This window comes from Phalacrocorax aristotelis, chromosome 12 (assembly GCF_949628215.1).
Source record: "Phalacrocorax aristotelis chromosome 12, bGulAri2.1, whole genome shotgun sequence".
In the NCBI taxonomy this organism is placed as follows: domain Eukaryota; kingdom Metazoa; phylum Chordata; class Aves; order Suliformes; family Phalacrocoracidae; genus Phalacrocorax; species Phalacrocorax aristotelis.
This window is the reverse complement of record NC_134287.1, coordinates 12,769,667-12,788,429: the sequence shown is the minus strand read 5'-3', so window position 1 is coordinate 12,788,429 and position 18,763 is coordinate 12,769,667. Positions and strand designations below refer to the sequence as shown.

General features: G+C 41.9%; 1 protein-coding gene across 10 annotated transcripts in view; it reads left to right on the top strand.

Annotated features, from left to right (window-relative positions):
• Positions 1–524: 524 nt before the first annotated feature.
• Positions 525–18,763, top strand: part of GPAM (glycerol-3-phosphate acyltransferase, mitochondrial) — a 32,057-nt gene continuing 13,818 nt past the window's right edge. The window contains exons 1-11 of one of the 10 annotated variants that reach the window (XM_075107558.1): positions 525–615; positions 2,855–2,985; positions 5,001–5,123; positions 8,144–8,217; positions 11,121–11,234; positions 12,475–12,624; positions 13,539–13,635; positions 14,602–14,738; positions 16,070–16,169; positions 16,889–17,101; positions 17,494–17,607. In XM_075107558.1, coding sequence (XP_074963659.1) covers positions 2,884–2,985; positions 5,001–5,123; positions 8,144–8,217; positions 11,121–11,234; positions 12,475–12,624; positions 13,539–13,635; positions 14,602–14,738; positions 16,070–16,169; positions 16,889–17,101; positions 17,494–17,607 — 1,224 coding nt within the window. In that variant the 5' untranslated portion in view covers positions 525–615; positions 2,855–2,883. The other 9 variants (XM_075107566.1, XM_075107564.1, XM_075107561.1 and 6 more) reach the window with 9 other exon arrangements.

The window sequence follows — 18,763 nt, the reverse complement described above, 5'->3', positions numbered from 1 at the left end:
GGCAGCTCGCATGTGCATGTAGCAGTTTGGGGTTTGTCTGTCGAATCTCATGCATTTTCTTTTATGTGTGAAAAAGATCTGTAATTCTTACTTAACAATTCTCATTTGTAATAAATTGAACATGACACCTAGAAGAACTGAGACCTCTAGGAGAATACCTCCTTGGGTTACCTGAATTTGTAAGCAGAATATTTGCATTAGCATAAAATGATGTCTTGTATTTTGTCACTTTATTCGCGTGCTGCACTGTTTTGAATAACCGTGAAGACCTGGACATTCAAAGAAGGCGCAGAGTGCTCGCCTGTCCGTAAGTCTGTAACTCAGCTTAAGCCACTGAAAGACTATCTTTAAATAGCCCAAGACTGCCAAAGCCAAAAAATACTCTCGGCCCATGTTTGTTTATATGCAGCAATCTCAATCAACATTTACTTTTGCGCTCAGTAAAAGGCAAACTGGCACTGCTGCAAGGCCAGGTAGGCAGATCGATGCCTGTCCCGAATATGCTGGAATTGTTCATTTCTGCAGCAACTCGGCTGCAGCTCGGAGTCGCTGTAACCGCATACGGACGCGGTTCTACCTAACTTCTCCAGCGTTTTTCTTGTTAGCAGCTCTGATGTGAGGGCCGAGTAACCGCCGGGCCCTTCTGCCGCCAGAAGCGAGGGCGGGGGAGGCGGGTCGGAGGCGCCAGCGCCTGTTTCCCCACGTCCCCGCACCCGCAGCGGCGGCCGCAGCCGGAGGCACCGGGCACCGCGGGGAGCGGCCGCGCCGGGCTGCGGCTCCGCGCGGCGGCGGCCGGAGCTGCTCGGGGCCGCGCCGGGGCCGGGCACGGCAGCGGGTGCGCGGGGCTGGAACGGCGCCGCGGGGAGCGGGGAGGGCAGCGGCGCGGCCCCGGCCGGGCGGGAGGCGGCGGGCCCGCACCATGGCGACGGGCGCTCAGGAAGTCGCGTCAGGCCCGGCGCCGCCGCGCGGCCCGGCGGGCGGGCGGGCAGGGGGCCAGCGGCCGCTGCGGAGCTCCGCGGCGCGGGAAGGGGCCGGCGGCGGGGCCGGGGCGGGGCGAGGGGCTGCCGCGGGGCGGGCCGGGGCGGCGGCGGCGGCAGCGGCGGCAGGAGGCGGAGGAGCGCGGAGCCGTGGCGCCTGGGCTGCGCGGGTGCGGAGGGCCCCGGTCAGTCAGTCGCCGTGCGGGCGCGGATGCGGGTGCGGAGGGCCCCGGTCGGTCCCCGCGCCCTCTGACGGCGGTGCCGGTCCTCGCGACCGCCGTGGAGCCGGTCAGCGGGGCGCGGGCAGCCCGGGCCGCCCCCGCGGGGGGCTGCGGGGCCGGGGGCTCGGCCGGCGGGGGTTTGTTCGCGGCAGACCTGGGGGCGTGCGGGCTCGGCAGCCCCGCGCCCAGCCCCGCGCCCAGCCCCGCCGATGGCGTGCCGCGGGGAGCCGCGCAGGCGGCGCGGCGGGCAGCGGGCGCTCTGGAGGGCGGGTTTCGTTAGAGGTGCGTATGAAGTTGCTGTTGCTCAAACAGCCTTTTAATTACGTAAAGTTCATCTTCTGTGGGTGCCGGTGCAGCCAAGGTCACCTTGAGCACGGCTGGAGGACGCCTTTTGCCTTCACCGTTTAGGTGTTCGTGAGCCTTTTCTTTTGTATCTATGGGTGGTTCGGGTATTAATTTGTCTGCGGGCTAATAAAAAAAAAAAAGGCACGTTGAGCATCAGAGCCAACAAAGAAAAAAGGATAACTTCGGTACGTAGGCTGCGGAGAGATAAGTATGTGCGCGGAGTGCCGGCTCGGAGCCCGGTTTGTGCTGGGAGCTCTGTACGCGCAGGTGTTGCGGGAGAGGTTTGTGCCTGCGTGGGGAGGACGGTACGAACGGCGAAATGTTGGACTGAAGTTTTAGGCCTTGCTCTTGCACACGTTGGCGCGGGGTGAGAAGAGTCATGCCTGGTGGCTCGTGGCTGGGCCGTAGCGTAAGCTCCTTGGCGGTGACAGATGGAAGAGGCGGTATTGCCGCTTCACGGTTTCTCTAGAGGGAAATGCCGGGATTCCTATTTTGATGCCTCTCTGTAACAAGGCGGTTTCATTTGTAGTCTTTTGCAGATACGCAATACAACGCGAAGTTTTTTTGCTGTTTGGCCTACTTTTTTTTTTCTTTGGCTGAGGAAGAATTATTTACTGTGCTTATTATATGAACTATATAACTTAAATTTAAAATAATAATGCAAGTTTAGACTTCTTTACTGCTTTTTAATCCCACAATCCTGTAATGTCCCTTGTGTCAGCAGCACGTTCGGGTTTAGGGGTGTGCTTTTGTGTAGAGCACTCCTTCCTCCAAGGAGTTTGCAGACTGGTTTGACTATGGCTAGATCAGACACGCAAAATGTACTGTGAGATGGGATTGGGGGAGAGCATTAATGAAATTTTTTTGTAGATAATAGGTGTCCTTGAGAAGCAGATGATGAAAGAGTAAGGTCATGGAGTGCAAGAGAATAGTAAACTTTTGAAAGTGGCTGAAATGTGTAGCCTTGTGGCTGAATGGTTTAAACCACACGGTGAAGAGCAGTGGAAAAGCATAAAGGGACTTTACTGAGCTGTAACGGGAAGAGGAGCAGGGAGAGAAAAACGTGCAGGGAGCTGATCGGTGTCCTGTGTTTATGGAAATCGAATGCGCTGTTTTTTTTATCACATTACAGTCATGCTGATTTCTGACTGCAATGAAACTTCTTCAGAAGCTAACTTTTACTGAAGGGTGCAAAAATACCAGTTTGCTAATTTATTGCTAGATACCCGTTACTGAAATTGTGCGTGTCTACATGTGTTTCTGTGTATGTGTATATATATGTATATACGTATGTATGTTATTATTTTGCAGCTTCTGATCTTCAGTTCAGCTCCTGTGTCATGGACGAAACTGCGTTGTCCCTTGGAACAATAGATGTTTCCTATCTGTCCACCGCGGCAGAGTGCAATATCAGTAGATGTAAGCATTCCAGTGAAGAATGGGTAAGTAAAAATTGTGACTGTTACTGGCCATATTTATCTTAGTTTTTTGTCAAATCAAAAGTGGACTTCTTTTTTTTGTTGTTCTGAAGAATGAAGATAAGACATCACCTCTGTCATGCACGGTACAGTTTGGTTTTAATTTAACTTGAAACATAAGGGGGAACCAACAGTTCAGTGCTGGGCCAAAGACTGATGTTGCTAGAAAGGAAAAACCCTAGCAAACCCTACTGATAGCCTTACAGTGTTCTGGTGTGATGTTACTAATAATTCTATATAGCAGTAAAACGTGCAGAGTCCTGTTCTGGAGTAGGCTGAGGTCAAACAGAAAGTCAAATAGAAAGCTCATTGCTGTTCTGAAGGATGTCATTTGAAATACACAAATGAAAAGGAGTGTGAAGCTAAAGATACATGGTCATGTAGCCATTGTAGCTGGAGCTTTTCATGCAATAGAGGAGGCAGAGAAAATTTGGTGGATATAAGTAAGGAGCCTATTAAAAGTCTGTGTCCTCTGCTGAGCAAGGCTTGGGATTTGGAGGAGACAAAGGGACAGTGGGCAGAGAGGGCTGGGTGGAGCAAAAAGCCACGTGGGGACTGGGCTGGTGCGGGTTGGTTTAGAAGCAGAGGTCGCGAAGAGTCAGACATGGCTCTGGAGAGGAGAAGTTTGAACTTGATACAGAAGAAGAGTTAGAGAGGTGGTCAGAGCTGAGGGAAAGGACAGATGTCCTGGCAGCTGGCTTTTCTGTGTAGCTAGGTGTAAGTTACATCAGGCAGCAAGCTGCGGTAACCAAGAGGGCTGTGAGAGAGTGGGATAAAGGCAGGTGAAACAAAAGAGATAGGAAGGAGGTTTTGTGAGAAAGTGTTGGTGAGTTCAGTCAGGGCTTGGAGGCAAGGAGAAGGAAGACAGTATTGTTACAAAGTTGGTTGATTTTGGAGTTAGCTTTGTGGAAGGTGATAGAGAAGGGGTTGGACCAGGCTTAGCATCTTGATGCTTATTTCAGATGGAAGAGTTAGCATGGAATAACTGCCAATTCATACTGCTTGCAAAATGTGATATATGCACATTTTGGTTTTTAGGCATCTTCAGCTTCCGACTTTCTGGTTGTTTCTCACTGGGCTGGCTTTCCAGCTGAGAATGTAATGGTCTATATTTGTGTTTCCAACCCTTATGCTAGTTTAAGGTATTGGTTCTACCCTGCTTCTCTTCCACTTAAATGTGCTATTTTAAACAACAATTCGGTTTTGTCTGGGTTTGTTTCTGTAGCTTATCTTCTATTAAAAACTTAGCATACATGATTGAGAAAATAACAATCCTGTGCTTGTTCTCATGCAAACAATAATTCAGTAGACTTTAGTGGGAACAATCAATGTCTGTGTAAAATTTGTAGTTAAGTATATTTTAATTATGTCCTAACATAGAGAATGTGTCTGCGAATGCAGTTACTGTGGACTTTTTGACTCTGTAATCTTCAGAAAGGCAGCGTAACATTGGAGAAGGCACAGTAGTTCCTTTTCCATATGACTTTGCATGAAACTGCTGAAAAAGAGCTTACAGAGTCAACCGAGTTAATATTTTGCATACATTCAGTCTTCTTGCAATTATACAGGGTGATGTCCAGTTAAAGCTTAAAATACATTGCTTACATTACAAGCACCCTTACATTGCTAAGAGTGTAACTTACTCTTCTAGCAACTTTCCTCAGCTGTCAGTTTCCTTGCTGTTTCTTACTACAGTTATTATTTATTTTAGAAGTTTCTGTGTCAGCAAATGCTGCATTGCTTAAGATACACAAGTACAACACTGTGATTTTGCTTTTATTATTTAAAATCACATCATCTGGATATAAAAATTTATTTTAGAAAAATCTTGGAAAAATTTGTGTTAGTTTTACATAATTTTGGGGTGTGATTTTTTGTTTTGTGTATGTGTGTCTGGCAATTCCTCTTACTCAAAGTTCTCACATACTCAGTAAAACATATATTTCTGGATATTTACACAGTGGTCTTTTGTTCTGCAGGGAGAGTGTAACTCTAGGCCCACTCTCTTCCGATCCGCCACTTTAAAATGGAAAGAGACTCTGTTGAGCAGAAAAAGGCCATTTGTGGGACGATGTTGCTACGTATGCACGCCCCAGAGCCGGGTAAGGAGATTATGGACTGGATTATGTTTGACAATAATGCATAGTTGCAGCGTAATGAAGTTTCAGTAGTTTTCTTACTTTCAGAACTAAGAACACAATGTTCTCATTTCATGAAGGAATATAGTTTTTCACCTTTCTTTCCGGTTATAATTTCTTTGTCATGGAATTAATGGATGGCACAGACCTGTTGTGATGCTTTATCTCCCACTTTTCAGTGTGGACTTACTCCTTGCACAAAACCTTCCAGCTTTCAGAATTAGCACTGGGAAATTGTATGGAAAAATCACCTGCTCTGCTAGATTAATAAATGCATATAACATATTAATAAGTGCATTTAACAGTGTTAAGGCCTACTTTTAGGACACTTACTTATTCTGTGCGTAGAGAATTACAGTTCTGAAAGCAAGCATTATGCTTCCTTTCAGACTTGGAGATCAATCCTGCACTTGAGAAGACAGGTTGGTTTTCTACACCTGGCTCATTCCCAGCTTCTCAGCCCAGAGTGGAAACGAGTGCCAGTTAGGATAGTGGGGATATTTGTCTGCTGGGAACAGCATCAAGATGGTGGCTCTAGAGGGGTTGCGCAAGCTGATTTAAAATGTGAACTTTATTGAACTGCACTGGGCAGGATTTCTGTAAGCTGAAGATGCAAAATGTTGATAAATGGCATAATATAGTTTGCAACCAGTTCACCGTGTAATTTGACTGTGTGTACACCACCAGCTTTAAACTGCACTCAGTTACACCTGTGCTGAGCTCCATGACTGGCTGGACTAGAGTCTTTGACTAGTTTCTTTGACCAAGGAAAAGTTATTTCACTCTATTCCTATGCCAGAATAGAAAATTGTAGCAATCATACACAAACATGGGATAGAAATCCAAATGTGCTGTGAAGGCTACGAATTATATGGGCAGCAAGACAAGCAATTAGATAAACGGAGACTACTTCTAACAGTCACTTAAGTGCTTTGACTTATGAAAGGTCTGTAGGAATCCTCAACTTAGGCCTTTATAGATTTTTTTAATTAGTCTGTTAGTAATTAGGCTGTTCCTTTCAAGTTGGGAATTATGCTTTAGGAAGAAAAATCTTTCTGGATTTTGTCCATTTAATAAGGAACTAATTACCTGTTCTGAGATCCCACTCAGGAAAGGAGAATGGCCTGATTAAGCCCTTTACTGCCTTCTGCTACAAGGAGAAAATACCGTCCTTGCAGCAGATGATCACAGACCAGATCCTGTCATTACACTCGAGATATTTCACCTTTTTTGAGTTGCCTGTTTTGTTAATTCTCTTAAGGAAAAGGGATGGATGAGTGAGACAGAATTCCTTAAGTGTGTTGGCCAAACTAACACCTTGCCAGCGTAGGGAGTGGGAGGTCTTGTTTCTCCCTCTTCTGTTCCTTCCTGCTCTGCTGGGGGCTGATCAAGTTCACTAATCAAGCAGAAAACTACCTGCTTTATTTATTCATTTAGTCTGGTTGTCTTAGTTTTCTACCTTGCCTGAATGAAGATGGCTCGTTAAGGGGTGTGATGAATGCTAGAGGTGGTGTAAGTTAGGAGGTGGGGGTAGCATTTAGTGGGAAAGGGTAGAATGTGGTGGTGGGAGCTGGGCTTCTCTCTCACAATGGCAGGGAGATGCTGCATCAGCTCACTTGGTCTCACAGAACCACATCTTGACATAGGATCGGGGAAAAGTTAAACAAGGAAAAGCGAATGTGTGAAATTGCAGCCAGAGGATGAATTTCACAGAGTGAGGTTAAAACTAACAGAGCACTGGAGTGGACTTGGGCATTCAGTTGTATTTAACTTTGTTGCTGATTTTTGGGGGAGTCCCAGAACAAGTAATTTCACTTCTCTTTGCCAGAACATTTAATTTAGCTTTAAGATCCACAAAATATTACCAGTGAATAGTCACAGAAATTAATATTACCACTTAAGTTTCCTCTGAAGAGCCTAGAGCAACAATTTGTTGATTTTATCTACTACACAGTTATGCTTTAACATGGGCAAAAGACTGTGTGATCCCATTGTAGCATGTAATTTCCACCTGATCTACAAATGACATAGTGCACTTGTATATATCTTCATTTATGGCAAATGGTGTGTCCTAAACAAAATACAAACAAATGAGACTCTTATCTGATTCTCATTGCAAAATTGGTAGTGAGGCTGTTCTGCAGCTATGCTGTTGCTGGTAACCATCTTTCTCCTCCACTGTCCTGTTTTTGCCTTCCTTGACATGCACAGTCCCAGTGGTTTTAGCTGTAATTCAATGTTGGCATGGTACCAGTTTTATAATTAAACATTATTTGGGCAGAAAGAAACTAGCCTCTCGGCCAAGTTACTTACTTGGAATATGGACGATTAAAGTTTCGGTCTTCCTGCCAGGGTGTATTTGTTTATCCAGAGTTGAACTGTTCCCAAAGTCATCCCAGAACGCTTAATAGCCTGGTGTGTAGAGTCTGTACCAGGGATGCGGAAGTCTGGACTGAGTTTGTTGCTCAGGCAGAGCAGGGATGTGGAGATTTGCCACCTAACCATGGATGGATATCCTGACCCTTGGGCTGCCATTACGTGATGCCTGATCTGCTGCAAACTGGATGTCACAGACTAAGCGTCAAAAGGCTCATGATTATGCTAATGCTGAGTGTAGCTTAATAAAATTCTGTCTCAAAGATGAGTTCTGTATAACGACAAGTCCTGGTTTATATTACATCAGAATATGATAAAATATCCTGGCTTGAAGGATATAACCAATACAACCATTTCTGTATGCGGTAAAGCCTAGAGAATAGTTTGAAAGTATTGGAGTTGGGAATAGTGACTTTCTGAATTTCATTTTTATTTCAGAACAGTTTGTGTGTACTTTATAAGCAAGTTCAGCACTTCTTCACTTTGGCTTTTGTTTATAGTAGAGGTGAAAAACAGTGTGTTATCTTAAATGTTGTGATGAATGTCAAGACTCCACTGTTCTTATGTAATGAAATAGTCCACTGATCTTTTTTTTCTTGGTTTTACAGGATAACTTCTTCAATGCTAGTATTCCTTCTTTGGGTCTACGTAATGTCATATATATCAATGAAACACATACAAGGTAATGTAGCAAGTCTTCCATTTGCTTTTAAAATTCAGTGTGTTCTGATCTTATGGCAGGGAAATCCCTAGGATAGTCCAGACTGAGTGAATATATATTGCTGTCCTAAAATGCAGGAATTGATGCTGACTTCAGGAAAGTAACATGCTTGTCAAATCCAGCTGTGTGCATCTGGGAGCTGGGCAAAGTCCTGTGGGGTTATAGGCAAGGAGTGTAAGGGTCAAACCTGCTTCACAAAAAAATGAGCATGTTTAAATCCTTTCTCCTCTAGTGCAAATGGCAGAATCCATAGCATAAAGCTGAGAGGAGCTGTTTTATTCCCATGCTTAAGAATGACTTCAGGCTGCATTTTAATTTACTGAGCGGATCTGGCTCACAGTTTAGGCGTTGCGTATTATCACTAATGACAATTAAATCTGAACGTGTCCTGCTAGACTGTCTCTCCTCTGCCTCAGTAGCAGAGTGCAGCTCCTGAAGGATGGTGTATATGACCTAAAAATGATGATGTATCTTTGCGCTATTGGAAATATATCTTTTGTTCTGGGATGAAGACACTGGAATTACACAAAAATCTTTATTCTGTTCTGTGGAAAGTTAATAATGCTTGCTAAGGTTTCTACAGTAATCATTAGCATAAGCAGATCCTGCAGTGTTTGTCATAGAGTCAGAGCAAACAAAGAGAGGCCAGCAGCCTGAAAGAAATGAGCCAAAGTGTCTGAGTAGAAGAAAGGCAGCATTGTGCTGAGCTTGAGAGGGAGGAAGCTAATGTTAGAGCCTGTTCTTTCTTCAATTTGAATTAATTATGGGTTTTTTTGAGAGTTGAGCTTGTAGTTTAGAATACAGAAAAATAACAGAAATAGTGTTTAATTTTAACTTTTTTTAAAAATTAGTTTCAAAAGTCTAATGCTTGAATGGTTTTGAATGGTCAGAGTTACTTAAATTAGAAATATAAAGGCAACAAAATATAGGTTAATGAATTATTCTGAAATAAAATGCCTTTAGCTCAGAATGTCATATTAGTCTGAAAATTGACAATTTTAATGAACTCTGAGTTCCCATGAGGTTACATAGTCACAGTTTCTTGGCCTTAGAAAGCAAGAGGCAAGAGGGATTCTCTTTAACTGCTGGCGTACTGTACTTGTATTGAGACGCTACCACAGCCTTTTTCTCAGGTGTGAATATATCAGTTTTATAATATAACTTGACTGGGTCTATTTGGCGTGGTTTTTGTCTTCTATCATTGCTGCACAATTGGAAAACAGATTCTTCTAATTATATGATGTCATATCTAAGCTGTAAAATGAATGTGGAAGCCTTTACACCTTTACAGATCCCTGCAGTAGGTGTATGCTCTTGTGATGATATGTTCATAGTTACCAAAACTGTTGTCAGAAGGAAGTATATCCTTAACCTTGCTTTTTAGAAAAATCAGTAGGGCTCTCAAACTACAATGGGAAGATGGAAAAGGAATTAAAACAGAGTCACCAGTCTGTTTCCCTGGCAGCATGAATACCAAAATTCTTTGTCCTTCGAGAAAGTCTGAATATTTGTATGTGTGTTACATGTCAGACTGTGCTGATGGCTTGTGCATTTGCACTCATCTTAATTATAGTGTGAGTGGCCTGTGCTCTCAGGTGGTTTGGCCTTTTACAGTGTAAAAGTTCCTTCTCGTCTTTCCTAGCTGATTGTAACACATGTATAAATTTACTGAAATGTGGTAGGGAGGTTTAACAGCCAGGATCAGTAACTCAGGTGACGACAGGGAATGAGACCTTGGCAGCACCCCAGCATGGAAACCAACATGAGTGTTGCCACCCATGGTTCGGTTTGGGACGCTCGCCGGAGCATCAGCCATGCATTGCACCTGCAGCCCTCAGGGCAGGGTTTTTGCATAATACTGAGTGCTCCAGTCTTAGGAATGGCCAGAGTTTAACTTCTTCCTGTTCTGCCCCATCACATCAGCTCTGCTGTTCGGGCGTCTCAGCTCTGTTTGGTTTGTGGAGTGACCAGCGTGAGTCATGGCTTGTCCAGTCCTGGCCTGGTGAGTGAGGTAGGGGGCTGCAAGGAGAGAAAATAGTAATGAGCATTCACTGCTGGGGACTGGATTTTATCGCTTCGCATGGCACACGCATCTTCTGTGATGTTAGGAAAACTTCAAAATAACATGCTTGTATGATCCAGAGAGTAGAGGACGGGGTTAATTTAAAAGGCAGAGGCTGGCCACATAAGCTAAGTTGCCTTACTTAAATGCTTGAATGGTAGAGATTTACTGATTATTTAGTGGTTCTACTGTTAAAACTTCAAGGAGGAGGTACGTATGACGCACATAGGACAGTGTTTAAAAACACTGGAAAGGAAGAAAAGATTAACAAAAAAGTGTTTTTAGTGTCGGTGGCTATTGCAGACATATTTTCAAAAGTACCCGTCGAAGTTTACCCTGTGCATACAACACGAGCAACTTTCCCAAGAGGTCTCAGTGCTTCATGAGGAAGCTGACAAACCTCTTAGCTGGGCATTTACATTCCTCAGCAGAAGGTCATCGAACTGGAAATGGGCACCACGTCTTCTTTTGTCCTCACTGAGCTGGAGAGTCGGTTCCAGCAGACAGACAAAATCTATATGCTGGTTTGTAGCTACTGTCCTGTGATACTATGGATGTTTTAAAGCCAGTATCAGCTTGAACTGAAGTAACACAGACCTCATTGTCTCAGATACTTTGTGCTACACATCAGTTATGTCATGTGTAACATTAACATAATGACAATTTACTAGAAGATACAGAAGTAGGCAGCCCTTCATAAAACTTTGCTTCCTTTTGCTTCTCAATTGTATTTTTAAAATAAATTTTTTTGGCAGTGAAATATTTTGAGGGTCTCACTCAAATACCCTTTATATTTTTGTAGGTACAGAGGGTGGCTTGCAAGGCGCCTTTGTTATGTCCTTTTTGTGCAAGAGAGAGACGTTCATAAGGGTATGTTTGCCAAAAATCTGACAGAAAATGTGCTGAATAACAGCAGGTAAGATAATGCAAAATAAACTATTTTTTGTATGACTGATACATTATAATACAATTTAAGAATTTGCAAACGGCTGGTTTTGAAAATCAGACTGTTTAACATATTAGAAGATACAGTATCTTCAGCACAGCCCTTCAGGGCTATAGCTGGTAATTTCTGTTTGAATAATAAAAGAGGGGGGATAAAGAATTACAAATCTCCAAATGAATGATGCATAGTGGGTGGACAGCAGACAGTACACAAGGAAATAAACTGCTACATGGGAACTCTTCTAACATTTGTTTATCTCATTCATGTAAATCATTACCACTCAAGTCACACTGCAGTCATCAGAAATTGTCAGCAATTCAGAAATAATAGGAAAGCAGCATTTCAGAGTACGCTGAGTGTATACCAAAAGTGTGAGGCAAAACTGGAAAAAAGCTATAGAGTGAAATACCCACCCTTTATTTTGTGGCGCTTGTTTTCTATTTAATATACTGCATTTTAAATGGCATGTTGAGCCGCTGATTAGCTATTAAGGTATCCGTTTTCCCTGGACACAAAGAAATTCAACCGCATGCCCGCTCCTTGAGTCTGCTTTTTGTCAGAGGCCGCACACTGTCTACATTACCATTCCCAAGCCTCCTGAATTTTTAATGTTTGAGTCCCATCTGAAGATGATCGTGTTGCTTTTGAAAAGTAAAGCAGACTGCGTTGTGCCACAGTTACGGTGTGTTAAACCACTAAATCTCTCTTAGGCATGTTTTGAATGGGAAAATATCCCTTACAAAATTTAGTTACACTTTGTAAAACTGAGAATTCAAGGGGGAAGATACAGTAGAAGTGCAAAATAGCAGCTACATAAGTATGTCTAATGAAGTAAGTGAAATCGCTATGGCAGGAAAAGAAAATATTAACAAAGAGAAGATTTCACCTGTTCTTTCTGCATTTTTAACCTTGTTAACCATTTCGGAAAATTGGCAATCACCCAATATCAGTACCTGTGAACTGCGTACATGCTGCTTTATGTGGTCGACTTTAAGTGCGTTCATCCATCACCCACCTATTTATACAGAGCTTGGAAAACTACTGAATTAATGGAAATGCATTTGGAATACAAAACACTTCAGTATGCATGTTCTTTTATGCCTGCAAGTTACTGCTCTAGTAATATAGAGCTCATTCCCTGCAGTTGTTTTCTGCATCTTGAACTCTTCTGTTGCGGGACTGTCTTATAAGTTCTACTTTTTAATGTTAGAGTCCAGAAGGCCATTGTAGATGAAGCTTCAGAACCAAGTGCTCCAGGTAGTTTTGCTCAGACGGATCCTAAAGCTATCAACAAAGTGAAGAAAAAAGCTAGGAAAATTCTCCAGGAAATGGTAGCAAATGTGTCACCTGCTTTAATCAGGTAAGAAAAATGGCTCATCAGTATTGTCAGTGGGTAGAAGGATGGCCAGGATTTCTCTGTATTACACCAGCAGAGCTGTTAACACATTATTCATAAATAATGAATAATTATTTTAAAAAATAATACATTCATTAAAATCTCTTTTCTAATGTTAACTCATGAAATGGTAGTTAATAATTTTCAGATGCAGCAGAAGCCCTCTGCCTTTTCAAGGGATAAATCTTGTGATAAGATCAAATATAGAATTTTTTTTTTCCTCCTGAAACTAGGCTTGGTGCTAGTGCTTAGACCAATATTCGTGTCCTTGGCTGTGTCAGGCTGATGCAGTCACAAGCAGCTAGTTGCAGCAGCTTAGACTGTGAAAGATCTTTTTTCCAGTAGCCCAAATATCATAACATGCAGTTAGAAATATCTCGGAGAGAGTCTTAGGTAAAGCCTTCTACTGTGCTGTCTGCCTTTACTGCTGAGGATGAATTTGTCTCTGTCATGTTTCTAGCCCCCTTCACTGACTTTTGTGATGGAAACCCTGTATTTTTTGTAACTATATTAAATTCTCCCACAAGACCAGATACACGCTGTCACCTAACATGTCACCTAACTAGCTCAGTTATTATAATTGACCATAGGACCTCCACTAACTTTTGCCCCATATGTAAAGCAGTCTCTGCCCTTTGAACAGCCTTCACTGAGGCTGACAATAACAAGTTTTGTGTCATAATTGCAGGAGACTGAAATGTGGTTACTAGCCATGGTTTAGATGATAGGCAAAAACTTGTTAAGCAATTGGATTTTATAGTAATTTGTTTGAATATAAGGGAGTCGGTTTTTATGGCTTTGCATTTAGTGATAGAGAAGCCGTATGAAACAGAGGCAATAACGAATGAAACTTTGAGTTGTGTTTGGTTTTCCTTCAGGTTGACTGGCTGGGTGTTACTGAAGTTGTTTAACAGCTTTTTCTGGAATATCCAGATCCACAGAGGTCAAATAGAAATGGTCAAAGCAGCAACAGAGGTAAGGGAGATGTGGGAAAGAATCTAGTATGGCAGATTTGTGATGTAGTTTCTATTAAATATTTACATTGCTTTCTCTCTTTAGAAGAGTTCTTCTTGTATGATACCAGATTGTCGATAGGTCTGTCTCATATCTGTGAAGTAGTGTTTTTAATTAAATAGAATGTTCCTTGTGTTGTAACCTAAAATACTATGTGAACTCTGGTTTTACCTTTGTTTCGGGATCGAATTCAAACTATCAGGCTGAAGGATTATCTTGGACAACCTGCATCCAGCAGGATTTCTTTTTTTTGTGCTGAGGCAGCCAGTAATAAATTAGTAGGTTTATTTAGGACTTTCCACTGTTACCTTAATTTGGAATAAAAATCTTTAAGAAATAAACTTTTCCAGTTTCTTACTAGCAATCTGTTACCAGTCCTTCAATATTTATTGAAATTAATCAAAATAACTCCTAAATTCTACCATGTTCTTTACACTCAATGGAATTGATTCTTTTTGCAGGGTTTACCTTAGAAAGATGGATTAGATAAATATTCCTAATATTTTCTGTTATCTTTTGATTACAGTGTTTGGGAACTCCCTGCTCATAGATCCTTGCTGATATCCAATAGAAAGAAATAGCAGTATTTGGGCGACAGTGATGATTTGGCCACATCTCTTTAATTGTTTGTTGTCTGAGTACTGTGAGTCTGAAGAAACTGGGAATATTAATCATTGTTTCTTGTCACGCATACAACTAAAAACTACAATCCATGAAAATTAACAAGTACAGTTGACTAAAATGTTCTCATTGTCACAGCTGACTGAAAACCAGAAGTAAACAAACTGCATGGTGGTAACTGGAAAACACCATCAGTTCTGACAAAAAGATGCTAGCAATCTCAGTGATGGATTTTAGAAAAGGAGTAATACTCCACAGTTCTTACCAACTGTCCTCTTTCTTTTTTTCTTTCTCCCTCCATGATAGATGAATTTGCCTCTTATCTTCTTGCCCGTTCACAAATCCCACATTGACTACCTGCTCCTTACATTCATTCTTTTCTGCCATAACATCAAAGCACCCTACATTGCTGCAGGGAACAACCTCAACATTCCCATATTCAGGTAATGACCTCTCGTCTTATTTGAAAAAGGCTGAAGTGGGGGGATCTTCAGGTGACCTATTGCACAATATCAGTAATGTCCAAGCGTAAGAATCTGAGTATTATTGGGCCATCATGTAGAACCTTTGGTTCTTATTACATGCTCAGAGAGAGAGCATAACAAAATCCTTCTGAGAAATTCCGTCATAACCTAAGTAGGGTAAGGAAGGATATTCCCTTCTAGGAGTCTCAAAGTGTGTAGGTGACTGAGTATGTGAAAAAGTGTTGTAAATGGTCAACTCTTCACGAAAGTTAATGAGGTAGCGAATAAGCAGCGACAGTACTGAGTGAGTAATACTTTCTGGGAAGGTGCCCCAATTTGGTCTCTGTTTAAATTATATTTCTGGTGGCTGAAGAACATAAGAAGGTCTTTTAGATAGTATTTTTCCAGTGAGACAGAATTTGGGGATAACTGATTTCTGAAAACCCACTGGATATTGCAGAAAATTATGAGGAAAGAAGGGAGATACCTCGACTTAGAGGATGTTTTGCACCGGTAGGCGGTGGTCTGTGGTGATCCCAGTAAGAAAAGCATTCAGACTATATAAAGTATCAGCTAAAATGCTGTTTATTAGGGCTAGCAGTATAAAGAATGAGAGACTAGCATAGGTAATCTAACGTCCCTTTAGTTGTGGGAACCCTGAGTTGGGCAGCGTTTAGCAGGCCTCCGATGCACATGCAGCACACTGTGCAGGCCCTGCCCTCAAAAAGGGTTGTCCCATTTTGGTCATTTGAGCTAGTATAGGGTTCTCTTACAAGAAGACAATTCTATTCATCATTCATTCTGTCAAGCAGAAAGGATGTTCTTAGAAGAACTTCTTGCTGCACTCTTAGATAAAGGCAAGGCCTTGCTCTTGGCATAATTGCTGGTGCCAAGTGGGAGCTGCCTGCAGGCTGCGCTGTTACAATCAGGTGGCTGAGCTGATCCTGCAGCGAAGGGGTATGTGCATGGGCATGAAGGCCACAATGCATGTGCAGCGGAGCACAGACTTGGGCCAGCTCAAGTTAACTGTTATGTGGGTCACCAGCATCTCAATGTACAATGGTCTCCCAGGCAAGGTCACTGCAGAGGGTAAGTGGTCTGTCAAGGGAGTGAAATGGAGCAAGACAGTGTAGAGAAGCCTGTTTCTAAAATAAAGTTATATTTGTGTAGTCCCATCATGTGCAAATAGTGTTAGTCTTTGTGAATTTCAGTAATTTCAGCTCCGGTTGTGTGCTAGGAGTTTTGTACTGGGCATATAGTAGTTCCCTGCAAACTAAAATCAATGAGTATAATTCTTCTTTATTTTGTAGCACATTGATCCGCAAGCTAGGAGGATTTTTCATTCGACGAAAGTTAGATCAGAGTCCTGATGGTCGCAAGGACTTCCTCTACAGAGCTTTGCTCTATGTGGTACGTATTCCTTGTCTTAGTTTCTGTAGGTAGCATTTCAGTCGGGTGGCAAGTGGGAAAGTGAGTTCCATCAGTGTGCGGATGTTTTTTACTGCTTTGAATTTGTCTTAGGTTTCATGCTGCAAAAAAGGGTACATTTTTGTATGAAGTCTTGAATGTATAGAACAAAACAGTTGAATGCCCAGGACATTTGAGGATGAGCAAATCTTCACCTTATGTAATCCTTATTAAAGAGAGCGGAATTAATACTCTCTGAATTAGCATTAAACTTCAGCCTTGTTTCTCTGATTTCTTTTGTACTGGGGCATATCTACACTGATTCTGTTAACTTAACGGAAGGCTCTGTTTACGATGGGTTAATGTAATCCTTTGTGCCATTCAGTATAATAGCTGTATTTGTGTCTTAGAAGATGGGATGTACTGAGGAACCGGAAGGAGAGGTGTATGCAAATTGGCTAGATCAACTGTTGCTAGAGATGCTGTTCTTGAAGAAATGGCATTATACTGCTTGTCTATTCATGCAAATTCAGTTGCAGTTTGGTCTGGGTTTGTGTCAAGCATTAATTACTGCTTTTGGTTTTTTCACAAGTATTCATGACAACTCATGATCTTCCAATGTTTTTAAAAGGAAATGATTGCTAACAATATATTTCAAATGTGAATTTGCCAGTGTAATTAGATATTTATTTTTTCCTTTTTTCCAATCTTTTTGTATTCAGCACATAGAAGAATTGTTGAGACAGCAGCAGTTTTTAGAAATATTCTTGGAAGGCACACGGTCTCGAAGTGGAAAGACATCTGGAGCTAGAGCAGGTCTTTTATCTGTGGTGGTGGATGCTCTTTTCTCAAATGCTACCCCTGATGTCCTAATTATACCTGTGGGAATCTCCTATGATCGCATAATTGAAGGCCACTATAACAGCGAACAGCTGGTAAGAGCAATTGAACAACTTGTTTTGCCTAGGGGATTTTCTGTGTATGTGAGGAAAATGTGTTACATAGTTAAATCGTGTGCTAGTAGTCCTCTGTCACATGTACTTGGTGCTAGTGTTGAAGAGCGTGGAGCCATGAATCACAGAACCTCTCTGGTAGGGAGTGCTGAGGTACAGGTGACATACTTCTAAATGAAAATTAATGACATAACAAATAATATATTCAAGTGGATACATATGGAAAACAATAATTCTTTAGATTTACTTCAAGTTAAAAGGTGTGTCAAAAGATTTGGCCTTGTTTTGTCTGCTGTTGCATGCATTTTAATTTTAAATGTAACCTTTTAGCTGCAAACTGGAAAAAACCCAAAACAACCACCCCTGTTTTCCAGGGCAAGCCTAAGAAGAATGAAAGTCTTTGGAGTATAGCTAGAGGAGTCTTCAGAATGCTGCGGAAGAATTATGGGTGTGTCAGAGTAGATTTTGCGCAACCATTTTCCTTAAAAGTAAGTTTGATATTTTGAAGAACCTTTTGAAAGTTTGACATTTTTGATGTTTCAATAGCGGGATGCATTTATTTTGATTTTTCTCTGTGTGGGTTATCATCACTAGCATTATCTGCTGAGGTCTGTTCCAGTGGGACAAAAGTACCCCTGTTTTGCTGAAGGCATGAGTCTTTGGACACGTTTGTGTTAAGCTGAAGTAGTCTCAGAGTTGATATAAACGGTTGTGTTAGGTTTGGAATGGTGCAAGTATTCTCACTGGGGTTCTTTGCTTGGTTTTAACAATCAATCTTTAAAATGATCCTTGTACCCCCTTTAAGTTGTTGGGACATTTAGAGTTGAAGGAAACTGAATACTGTTCTCCAGTTCTAGGAAGGGCATTTACCTCACTGGATTTTTAAAACTGCTAAGCAAACTGATAGCTATAAAAGTATCGTAGATCATATATCATAAAAATCTGCGTATACTTTCAATGTCATAGTTTACTATTAGTTTAGAATTATTACCTATACTAGTTCACCGAATACTGTTGTGTAGTTTCTCAGGGTATGGGATGGTGCAGTACTAGCTGCCTTCACTTTTTACATTTTCTCTGGTCCCTTTGCAGAATCTGCTAGTACTATATTTAATTTACCTACATTTCACTAATCTGTGTTCTGCTACAGTATACCTTATTTTTAGTGGGACTTTAATAAGATTAACTACTGAAACAACAACCTACTAGAACATTATTCAAATTAATCAGGTGTTCTTCTTTCTGCCCTACTTCTCTCAGGAAAGCAGTAGGTTGGAGAGCTTTGGAGGGTTCAATTACCACAGCATGAAATTATTGTGACCGTCTGCACCACATTATAATTAGCGTAGTAGGAAAAGATATTAACTCACTTCCAAAGGAGAAGACTTGGGTCACTTCCAGGCTGTTCGTGGTAGGGACTTAACAATTGTTCTCGGATCAGCGTAAGGAAAAGAAGGTTATCTGCCCTCTTAATCTAGTGAAATGCTGATCACTCTGCACCTTCCTAGCAACCTCTGTCAGGTCTCATTTGTATCTGTATTCATTCTTGTACTCCAGAAAGGTAATAAAGGACATAAGTGTGCCATAACCAAGATTTGCAGAAGTGTAACTGTATTTTTAAGTTGATGTAGTTGTGTCACTGCA